This window comes from Priapulus caudatus, unplaced genomic scaffold (genome assembly GCF_000485595.1).
Source record: "Priapulus caudatus unplaced genomic scaffold, Priapulus_caudatus-5.0.1 Scaffold291, whole genome shotgun sequence".
Lineage (NCBI taxonomy): Eukaryota > Metazoa > Priapulida > Priapulimorpha > Priapulimorphida > Priapulidae > Priapulus > Priapulus caudatus.
The window spans coordinates 235,975-247,143 of NW_014577352.1; the positions used below are offsets into that span (position 1 = coordinate 235,975).

Below are 11,169 nucleotides of genomic sequence, written 5' to 3' on the forward strand. Positions count from 1 at the left end.
AGGGGACCCTGCAGTGTATAGTATGTATAGTAAAGTATGTATAGTAAAGTATAGTATAGTAAAGTATAGTATAGTATAGTAAAGTATAGTATAGTACACCCCGTAGTCGAATTGTCTGTGATTCCCGTTAAATGCTCGGAAGTTTAGGCAGTCACCCAGTCAGGGGAGAATTGATCGAGACTTGATACACGCTGCTATGCTTAGCTCATACACACAACTTAAGCCCAAGTTGCCTCACCAGTCTCACTCTCTACCTTGCCGTTACAATGCCAGGCTTACCGTGCCATTACCGCATAGATACATTGTTGCGCTTACCTTAGGGTTACATATTAGTACCACTGACTGCACCATGACAGCTTACGTAGATGCCCATGCCAACCTCGCTATGTCAGCCAGCGTTAACTAACCTCGCTGTCACACTGGAACATTGCCTCGGCGAGCTCCGTGTCCATCGGTCCGGTGTAGATGTGTTCGACCTTACGCCGGGCGTTGGCTCTCGGCGACGGTATGTGCTGCACACACATGTCGACGAAGCCTGAAGCGTGTGCGTAGACAGAAGTGTGGGGATTAGTCTGTTTGCTTAACACTACTACTGCTGCTGCTGCTGCTGCTGCTGCTGTTACTACTGTTCCTGCTGCTGCTGCTACTGCTACTACTACTGCTGTTACTACTGCTGCTGCTGCTGCTGCTGCTGCTGCTACTGCTGTTACTGCTGCTGCTATTACTGCTGCTGCTGCTATTACTGCTGCTGCTGCTATTACTGCTGCTGCTGCTGCTGCTGCTACTACTGCTACTGCTATTACTGCTGCTGCTGCTATTACTGCTGCTACTGCTACTGCTATTACTGCTGCTGTTGCTGCTACTGCTATTACTGCTGCTACTGCTGCTGCTACTGCTGCTGCTACTACTGTTACTGCTGCTGCTGCTGCTACTACTGCTGTTACTGCTGCTGCTACTACTACTGCTGCTGCTATTACTGCTGCTGCTGCTGCTGCTGCTACTGCTGTTACTGCTGCTGCTGCTGCTACTGCTGCTACTGCTGTTACTGCTACTGCTACTGCTGCTGCTGCTGCTGCTGCTGCTGCTGCTGCTGCTACTGCTGATGCTCCTGCTGTGATTACTGGACATTCACATCGACATAAATGTCAGAACTGGCATTACTCTGCCTATATCCTCCTTGCACTAACCCAGATAGCTAGTAAAATCGTACTGCTGCCGCGACAGGCGACGTGAGAGACCCACCGGTGAATTCGCCGAAGAACTTCTGGCAGACGAGTCGCAGCAGCGGCCGTATGTTCATCTTCATCTCGTGTTTGTTCAGGTAGATGCCGAGCTCGTCCAGTACCTTGGGCAGTGTCGTGTCCACGTCACCGATCACCTGCGTCAGGGGGACGACGAAGTTGACGCATGAGTGACAATTGTTGTTAACAAGCAAAGTTGACACACCGCAGTGCAGCTGACACACGAGTGACAACAAGCAAAGTTGAAGCACCAGTGACGATGCGATAACAACATGACATTTTAAAACCACAAAAAAATACTTTTTCCCCCGAAATGCATCACCTCCGTAATGCAGGCTACCATCGTTTCCTCCACACCCCGCCCACCGAAGTCGGTTCCAAATTCGCGAGATGCCCGGCGACGAAGCCGCGCACGCCAGCTGGCGGCGCCCCCTACACAAACCTGTGCAAAGATCTTGTAGAGCGGCTCGAGGATGAACTCAACGAAGCTGCGCTGCGCCGTGCTGACGGCTGGCTTCTTACTGAAGCGTCGCGTCTTGCTGTTGAAGTAGATGTCGCCCCACAGACGCTTCGCAAACTCATACTCGTTGAGGCCACCTGGTGGAGGGACGAGAAAACACACGGCAATATATGCAACGGGTGGTTAACAACGTTTAACTGTATTAACGGATGTGTTATTACATCTAGTATAAATCTATAGTGTATATAGTCGTTTACATTATATCCTTATTAGTCATATGGATAGTAATTGACCAGTCAACCAAATACATGAATTTAATTAAATAATACAAGCCATAAAATTAATAGAATAATAATTCCAGCTATTAGGATTTCGATGGGCCAGCAAGATAAAAGCAAGCGAGAAAGCACGCAAAGGTGGCCTAGTTAACACGACTGGTGTGTCGATCTATCTATACGGTAAAACCATCTATCTGTCAGTCAACGAGCTCACCGTAGGAATCAGAGTAGATCTTCGCAAACGAGACGAGCGAGAAGCAGAAGCCGTACTGTGAGCTGCTGAAGCTGACGTTGCCTAGCAACGGAGACACAACCATCTCGTCGTTTTCGTCCGAGTACGTGCTGCAGAGGGAGAGAGAGAGAGAGAGACAATGACGTTAACGACTGCACGCTTAGCATCTGCTATCACCTAACATCGCTCGCACTGTGAGGTTACTGCATCTGTCGGTGTCTGCATGTGCAAGCATAAACATACACGCACGCACAGGTATGTACACACGCACGCACGCACGCACGCACGCATACACACATGCATGTACGTACATGTATGCACACACACACACACATGCATGTGCATGTATGCACACATACACGCACAGACGTGCACACAAAAACACGCACATACTCACGCCGCAAACATACAAATCAACTACCTGAGCAGCGCGTTGATCTCATCGACGATGTGTCTGAGTTTGTAGTAGGCGTCTGTCGGCGGCAGCTTCAGCTCACAGATGAGTCGGTCGATCTTGTTGATGCAGACAGTGATAGCCAGCCTCTCCTGAACCGCGTGCTTCACAAGGCGCTCTGTGTTCAGCATCACCTATGCGACAGTAGATTGTGTACTGACTGGTATATGCAGAGGGCACCTTACATGCAAGGTCTTCTTCCTGTTTCTTACGTGAGGTCTATTAATGGAATGTTATAATATAAATCTATGTAAAACCAGGGGCGGAATTGTCAAACCATAAGGTTATGATAACAGATACGAACACAATAAAACTTGAGGTTAGTACAGATGAATCACATCCACCATTGTGAATTTAGGACAATATAGGAAAATAGTAAAACTTGGAATGCAAAATTACAATGATGTTTGTAGATGTACTTTACAGGTAGAATACAAGAATAGCATTGTTCAGAAACATATCCTTGAATGCACTAAAGTTATACCAAAACATAGTGATGACTGCAAGGTCTCAGGTTTGGTGAGAGATGTTTGCATCTCTGCTACCAATGTATTTTTGAAAAGTTTTTTTTGGCATAGATTTTTATCATCATTAGTTCACAAGTTTACGAGTGACTCTGCCAGTGTCAAGGCTTCTTGTCAGCACCTAGTATCTCGCTCATCCTCATCGCTGCCACGGTAGCCGCAGGAGGACAGCAGACAACTTACCCCCTCGGCTGCATCCACAAATATGACGACACCGTCGCAGAGCCTAAAGGCTGCTGTCGCTTCATCGCTGAAATTCACATGCCCTGTAGAGCAAAGAGAGAACACTGCAGCACTGCAGGCAAAACACGCTAAGAAATGCACAAACAAACAATTATGTAGATGGGACGACAGGCAAGTCCCCTGCCAAACTCAGACAGAATGATGACCCCAGAAAGACGCACCCATACTATGACCAGCAGAGAGAAGCAATCATACTATATAACCAGTATATAGAAGCACTCATACTACAGCCAGCAAAGAGAAGCAGCCATGCCGTAATAGGGGGAAGCAGCCCTACCTCATCCAGAAGAATCCTACTCCACCTTCCTAAGATTAGTAGCCTGCCCTACTAAAAATAAGTATTGTTGTCCCACCACACATACCTGGCGTATCAAAGACGTTTAGCAGGAACGACTTTCCCCGCACGTCGTTCATCACCATGGTAACCGGCGTGCTCTTGATGCTAAGTCCGCGCTGCAACATGCGAGGAGAAAGACACAATCACGGCTGAGAATAACCAAGACTGCAACGAACGTTGACACTTAAAATGTGGCCTGTTGCCTCTCCAGTCAAAGAGCTGAAACTACTACAAGTTACAGCAAGGCATCTTGGCTCACGATAGTGGCCACAGTGGGGACCAGCACATACAGCGTTACACATACTGTTATCTTACATGGGGTTGAGTTGGTTACACTACAGTGACTCAATAACCTTATCAACATACCTCTTGTTCTGTGAACAACGTGTCGGTGTATCGGATCTGAAAGAAACAATATTGTATCGATAGAAACACACAAGTATATGCTGGTAGATTTTTTCACCAGTTTCATGAACTCTTGTTTACACGACTCAAAGTGAACAGACTTTGTTAAGAGAACCAAGATTAGTTAATAATCTTTATGTTGGCTAATACTCACGTCTTTTGCTTCCCGTTTGACGACGTCTGGATGAGTTTGCTCCATTAAACAGTCAACGAATGACGTCTGTGGGAAAATAAGCATTGAAAAACCGTCAAAGCTCTCTAAATCAAGAGCGGCACCAGCAGAGCAACAACAACAACTCTTCTGCATGAGTTAAACTGATGGTACAATACACTACGATCCAACAACTGGTGCTAAATTTCTATACATTAGCGTTGCTTTCACAAACATGTCTCGCCGGCCTACCTTGCCATGGTGGAGGTGACCAGCTAGAGCAACGTTCCTCACTAGGTCCGAGCAATCCATCAGGTCAGCGAGAAACCTGTGGCACGCAAACACACACAAGTATTAAAGCACATCGATTGTACCTGTGGTACGCAAACACACACAAGTATTAAAGCACATCGATTGTACCTGTGACATGCACACACACAAGTATTGAAGCACATCGACCATACCTGTGACAACGACGTGGATGTTACCTGAAAGCTTCGCTGCTTACAGGTGAGGTTCATTAACATATAAATAATGATAAACACGCGTAACTGGAGTGCGGTGCACGACGGTAATGAAACTACACGTGCATCAAATCAAAAGACGTGCAAAAAATGAAATTCTGCTTATAATCTGCTCGGAGTCCGTGGTTTCTATGGCGACTCACTCCATCTGGTACTCGGTCTCCGGAAGCTGCTGCTCGACGAGTGCAAACTTCTTCTTCTTAACCGGTGCGATGATCGGTTCTGTGAGAGGCTGAGCATCTTCCTCTTGCACCACCGTCTGGAACGCACATTCTCGTATTTACATAGTCGTTACGCATTGCTGGACAGATGGCACCACAACATTGCAAGTAGATATCGATTCTGATATAAGCACATGGGCTGTAATTATGACTAATTGCTAAGCGCATTAAGGTCTGACCATATTCAAGTTCCCAAATTTACAACTCCTCACTTTTCTACTCAAAAGCATCTAAACTGTGAGCATTGCTCACGGACTACTGTACTAGAGAATATAGAAGTGTGCACGGCTGCGACATAGCAAGCATGTATACATGTTAGTATACGAACCTCGACTTCTGGACCATACACTTCCTCGGCTGTTGAATAATACTTCTTGTCTTCATGAAGGACAACTTGATTTTGTGGAATCTCATCATCTTCTGCATCCATTTCGGCGTCATCATCCTGAAATTTTTGTGTGTGGGCAGGCGCGATTGATTGCCACAAAATAGTTTAGCATGTGAATTCTCGTACAATCTCTCTGCACCATCCTGCACGCACTTTATAATAATCGTTTAGTGTTGATGTGCGAGGTTTGCAAAGCAATTTGTACGGAAAGCTTCAGGTTTATTGACATGTACAATGTCGTATGAATTTCGTCTACAAGAACTCAATTCAAATAAGTGTGTTTGCCATACACTTTGTGTATTTATCCTTGGTAGTATCTAGATGCATATTTTTATGTACATGTATTGTAATGTATACACATTGATAATTACTTTTTTTAAACAAATAAAAATCTATTTCAAGTAGTCACAAGTGACATGTGGAACAATCATACTTCCGTGCATTCTTACTCTACTAGCATATATCCTTACATAGATCTACACTAAATACTAATTTGCTTCAATACAGACAGTTATTGAAACAAAATGCGCCACTCCTAGTGGCTAGTGCATTCACCTGATGATCACTGTATTTAACTGTGCATCGTGATTCTACCTGGATTTCTCATTCTCACCTCTTTGTCATCTATTTCCATTCCGCCACCTCTACCCACATCTTCGTCTTCGTCTTCCTCATCGCTCTCTAGCTCCGGCCCGATGTAGTTACCAAACTCATCATAAAGATCTTGATCCATGTTTGCAGATCGCAGCGAGTGGCGTCTTTGCTCAAGGTTAATCACCCTATGAATATAATATTAATACTAATACTCAAGGTATGGTATGTATCGTTACTTTCTATGCACTATTTCTCTGGTGTACATAGGTTACTATTGCAAATTTAGATATAGGTTGAAATCATTCAGTTACGTATGATTGTCTCAGTCTGCGTCTGGCAACAACTGAACTGAACGTCGACGATAGGCCCTACCGGCCTACGTCATTATTGACTATCATTAGTGATTACTAGTACTACCCGTAGGGCCGTACCAACACTACTCACTACTCACTACTCACTAGTACTATTAGTCATTACCACTATTATTAAGTAAGTATAGAGCTAAATCAACCCCTTATACGAAATAATATCATGTATAACAACATAAAATACCTACAAGCATCGACCACCCTCCTCAAAACACTGAGAAACTTAGAAAATGTATAATTTAGCAGACTTTGTTTTCACTTGAGAGTGTACAAATCGGCGTGCATGGCGCTTCAGTTCGTAATGTTCATTTGTTTATAGAGGGCATTCGCGACAGCATGTCGGAAAATCAACCGGTCGAAGAAAAATCTAGGTGCGTTGGGTGGAATTTTATGCTAACTAACTCATAGAATTCTTAAATATAGAGCGGAATCTCGTGGCCATCCATATTGCTATATTTTGTAGGAATATAAGTAGAGTTCTCTGGCTGGTTCCGATATGTGTTTGTCCTGCTACCAAGCGTGACAACTACGTTTTTGTCAACAACAACCAAGCATGTGGAGTAGAGCCTACTTCACTACTTGTCGTCTGCTGTAGCCTGTACTCTGTACTGTAGTACTAGTACTACTAGTAGGCTACTGACTACTGTGTGTTGCGGACCGAGAAGCTAAAACTGCGACATCGAGATAACCTCATAATCTTGTAGTAATACTCTTTAAAGTTCTGTATACTGTAAACTATTACGAAAATAAGAATAGTCAACACGAAAATTTTACGCTGTGGCTATATCATAATAATTAATATATCATATATACCCGGCAGCCGGGCACGGTCTTCGATTTCCTAAATGCCTGGCAGTTCCTAGCCCTAACCCTAACCCTTGTTTACTTGAGATAACGCTGAAAATTAAAAACTGCCGGGCATTTAGGAAATCGAAGACCGTTCCCGGCAGCCGTCAGATATATGCTGGCTGCCGGGCATACTATAGCCACTCTGAAAATTTTATGCTATCTAAGTTAGTAAGTAGGCTACCTAAGTAAGAAGCCATGCGGCATGCGTTGTCTTTGAAGGATCCCGTCCATTGGCATTGAAGTTGATCTTTTTATGGTTTTGTGATTCCATATGGAATTCTCTTCCTTCTTTTCTAGTTATTTGTAAAATTTAAACATAACTGCAAACTGTAGTGTTGGTTCATCAGTTTGATCAACCTTGACTCCTTCGTTACACACTACCATTCGTGCCACATGTTCAACCCTAAACCCACTGTCACGAAAAGATAACTCAATATTTCACACTGAACGTAATGGAAGCAGATAGATGATAGTGCAGAAGTTCATACTGCAGAAAAACGATGTTTGCAGATCGCTGAGGCAAAGAGTAGCATCGAGATGATGAACTCTACAATCGATCAAGATGGTAACGAGAATGAAGATGGTGCTGGTGACGAAGTTGCTGACTGTTCGCAGCCGTCGAGTGCAGATTCGCAAGTCAAGATGGAGAAATGCCTATTTGGCAAGGAGTTACTCACCATACCTCAAGAACTTGCAGAGAACGTAAGCTCAAACTAAAAACAGGTCCTTATAGCATCATACGAGTGGTATCAAGCATTAATATGCACAGATAACAAAATGTGTACCCTATTCTCATTTTCACGTTTCTTTGACTAATAAAACTTGAACAACTGCTAGTGTTTAGTATTCCAGATTGGCTGTGCACAGCATATGTTGTCATGGTTGTGATTTCTCATTGCCAAATACATCATTCAGTATTGCTTATTGTAATCTCTAGTATGCTTCTTCTTAGTTCCTTCTATTCTAATGGAGAATAGGGCTGGAATAATCACTAGTATGCTTACATGTTGTTTCTTCTCGTCCAGGCATCCATGTTGTTCGACGTACTCAGCCTCAACACATGGGAGAACAGTCTTACAGATGGTAACAGACAACACCTCATGGTGAGTATCTATAAGATTAGAAAGTGTTCCTTTACTGTGCCTCGTTCATGATGCCATTGCCATCACGCAACGTCAGTATGATCTCACCGAGTATTATCCATCTTTTGTAGAAATTTTTACCAGATTTCCAAGAAAATGACGAGGAGGAAAAGAAGGATACTGTCAGGTGTGCTTTTTAAGTTATTTTGTCTTAGGGAGTTGATGTGTATAAATGTGTTGTTGTTAGCTAAACAGTAGGTCTTGATTACGTGTTAGGTGTTGTCATTGTATAGTAGGCTAAGAGTGAAATTAGTTTAATCTAATGTACTGTTCCATTTACAGGCGTTTATTTTGTCTCGACGAATTCAAGTTTTCTTCACCACTGCGAACCTTTCAAGAAACATTGAAAAGTAAGTATTTGGAGAGGATTTGTCTATCTGTGTTAATCTCCTTGTCTCTCCCCGTCTCTCCTCGTCCCTCCCTCCTCTCTCTCTCTCTCTCTCTCTCTCTCTCTCTCTTGTTCTTCTTTTGTATTTTCTGTCTCTCTTCTGTCACCCTATCTTTATATATCTTTAATACACTGCATTGTGTGCTTCATTCTCCATCTTCCTCATTCTACTTTTTTATCCTGTCATCTGTATCAGCGATGTGATATGATCTACAAACTCTTAGTCATGTTTCTCACAGCAATCATTAGCCTAGTCCTGTCCTTAATTGACAGCCAGTATCGTAAACCGATTTTCTCTAATGGAACTTGTGTATTCGTAGATGGCTTCTTTTCTCCGAAAGTCGCCAAGTACATGCAGCTATGCAGGAAGGTGAAGATGCGTGACTATAGATACCAGCAGCAGCGATACTATTCCAATCTCCTGAAAGATATGCTCATTTCACGACAGGTATGACACTCCCAAATTAATATAATGTTAGATTAGCACATTATTATATTATATATTATATTATATTATATTATATTATATTAAAATATATTATATTATATTATATTATATTATATTATATTATATTATATATTATGAGAGCTTTAAACAGCGTTTTATTGCTTACGCATACTTCTCTCTTTAATACGAGGAGCTTTCAGAACGATGGCATTTAGCAAACATTGCCATGGAAACATCTCTAGGCTTCGTGATTTACGTGCGTCCGCCCATCCCTAAGTAAGCCCTCTACTTGGGGATGCGGTGACCATTCGCCATCGCCACGGTTACTGCATTGTTGTCTATTACAGGTTTACCTGGAAGCTGCGTATCGGACTCCGCCGGACATGCCGGTCGTCGTGGAGAGAGCGTATCGGCCGCCACCGCGGGAGCTGAGCATAGAGTACCGCACCAACGTCCAGTATCTCAAGTACGGGTTGTCTTCAACACTAGCAGTAGTAGTCCTCGACACTGGAGGAGGTAGAGCATGGATGTAGTGCGTGTACGAGATTCGCGAGAGAGATTATTATTTTCATAGACCCATTGTCAAAAACTCTCCATCTTCTGACTAGCATAAAGGCTGGGATTAATGCTAACGTGAAGTTCGATCGATCTTTTTTGTCTGGGGAGTCGTACCGGGAACATCAACCTGGCATGATGGTGTGTGATGTGGTGTGCAGTCTGTCATTGATTTGAATTGCAACTAGCATGTAGCTGAGCATCGAGCGCCGTGTGCTGTCGCGTGCCGTGTTCACATAACTTCTCATGGCTTTTCTTCGTGGCTTCTTTTTATGGCTTCGTCTCCTAACAGGGTGCTGAGGGAAGTGCGTGACGAATGTGGCGACGATGAGACGGACTCGGACGACGAGGGAATACCAGGTAACCATTCTGGTTTCTCCGCGGACAACTGCCACAACGAAACCGACTAGTGAAGTCAATACAAACCATATATTTCTACCACAACCATATCCTTCCACCTCCATACATACTTATATCGCTTTGTTCTGTGGGTACAGTTGCCGTGGTGATACTCAAACCGGCTCTCGTCTTTGATGTGTTTTGTTTTTGTCCTGTGGTGGCACCTGCTGGTTGAATGTAACGAGCGTTGCTGTTCGCTTGTTTAGGCTACTCTGTGCCGCGCAGCAAGCCGCGGAGTCGTATCGACCAGGACGCGACGGCAGAATGCACGGTGTCTTCCACGATGGCGTCGCGGGGTTCAAAATCTGTCGGTATGTACAATCACCAGAGGGCGCCAACACGAGAACAAGAACTAATTACAGAGGATGTGAGATTACAGAGGAGTTACTGATTCGATGTGCTTGCGCGGCAGGGCACCTGGTTGCGATTGCGGTTACGCGAGTATATTCGTAATTGTCGGTCGTAGTGGTGCGGGTTAAAGGTGGTTTTACTCAATATTATCGTTTTGGAAGTACTAGGCTTATCAGTTTCAATATCAGTACTAGGAGTAAAAGTATGAGGAGAGGTAAGATGTGAGCGACAGGGCCACGTGGTGAGCAACCCCAGGCTGCAGACTGCGTTAATAACACAGACTACGTACCAGCCACACGTATGTGGCTGAATACACTGTGCGCTGGCTTCTAATGAAAACCCTGCAGTTGTAGTTCAGGGTTGTCCATCTCCAGAGCTTTGGTAGAGTCACTAGCACCTCCTGTCATTGCCCATCCAACTGCAGAGCCTGAGTCATTGTTGCCTGCTGGTTTTGACCGTATGCTTTGTAGCAAGAAGGTGAATTGCAGCAGAAGCAGATTCTAGCACAGCAGAAGGTGTTTGCGCATGTGGTGCGGTTGCATTGCATTCAGTCAGACTTGCGTCAACGTTGTTCTCTGTGCTTCAATGTTGTTCTCCATGCTTCAACGTTGTTCTCT

At 44.1% G+C, this 11,169-nt stretch overlaps 2 protein-coding genes across 3 annotated transcripts in view; one reads left to right on the forward strand and one right to left on the reverse strand.

The window, feature by feature from the left end:
* The window catches only part of LOC106808633 (116 kDa U5 small nuclear ribonucleoprotein component-like), a 14,257-nt gene extending 7,538 nt beyond the window's left edge, over window positions 1–6,719 (reverse strand). The window contains exons 1-14 of one of the 2 annotated variants that reach the window (XM_014811434.1): window positions 6,609–6,719; window positions 6,072–6,237; window positions 5,399–5,515; window positions 4,993–5,108; window positions 4,578–4,653; window positions 4,329–4,394; window positions 4,136–4,171; window positions 3,795–3,885; window positions 3,373–3,455; window positions 2,633–2,799; window positions 2,194–2,321; window positions 1,684–1,838; window positions 1,243–1,378; window positions 408–535 (exon numbers count right to left, since the gene is read on the reverse strand). In XM_014811434.1, coding sequence (XP_014666920.1) covers window positions 408–535; window positions 1,243–1,378; window positions 1,684–1,838; window positions 2,194–2,321; window positions 2,633–2,799; window positions 3,373–3,455; window positions 3,795–3,885; window positions 4,136–4,171; window positions 4,329–4,394; window positions 4,578–4,653; window positions 4,993–5,108; window positions 5,399–5,515; window positions 6,072–6,191 — 1,419 coding nt within the window. In that variant the 5' untranslated portion in view covers window positions 6,192–6,237; window positions 6,609–6,719. Of the gene's footprint in view, window positions 1–407; window positions 536–1,242; window positions 1,379–1,683; window positions 1,839–2,193; window positions 2,322–2,632; window positions 2,800–3,372; window positions 3,456–3,794; window positions 3,886–4,135; window positions 4,172–4,328; window positions 4,395–4,577; window positions 4,654–4,992; window positions 5,109–5,398; window positions 5,516–6,071; window positions 6,238–6,604 lie in introns of both variants that reach the window. The other variant, XM_014811435.1, reaches the window with a different exon arrangement.
* A 639-nt stretch (window positions 6,720–7,358) lies between these two features.
* LOC106808628 (nuclear factor related to kappa-B-binding protein-like) overlaps window positions 7,359–11,169 on the forward strand; it is a 21,325-nt gene continuing 17,514 nt past the window's right edge. The window contains exons 1-10 of the mRNA XM_014811419.1: window positions 7,359–7,437; window positions 7,780–7,971; window positions 8,295–8,372; window positions 8,483–8,538; window positions 8,694–8,761; window positions 9,120–9,247; window positions 9,595–9,713; window positions 10,095–10,162; window positions 10,408–10,568; window positions 11,023–11,082. Coding sequence (XP_014666905.1) covers window positions 7,423–7,437; window positions 7,780–7,971; window positions 8,295–8,372; window positions 8,483–8,538; window positions 8,694–8,761; window positions 9,120–9,247; window positions 9,595–9,713; window positions 10,095–10,162; window positions 10,408–10,568; window positions 11,023–11,082 — 945 coding nt within the window. The 5' untranslated portion in view covers window positions 7,359–7,422. The remainder of the gene's footprint in view (window positions 7,438–7,779; window positions 7,972–8,294; window positions 8,373–8,482; window positions 8,539–8,693; window positions 8,762–9,119; window positions 9,248–9,594; window positions 9,714–10,094; window positions 10,163–10,407; window positions 10,569–11,022; window positions 11,083–11,169) is intronic.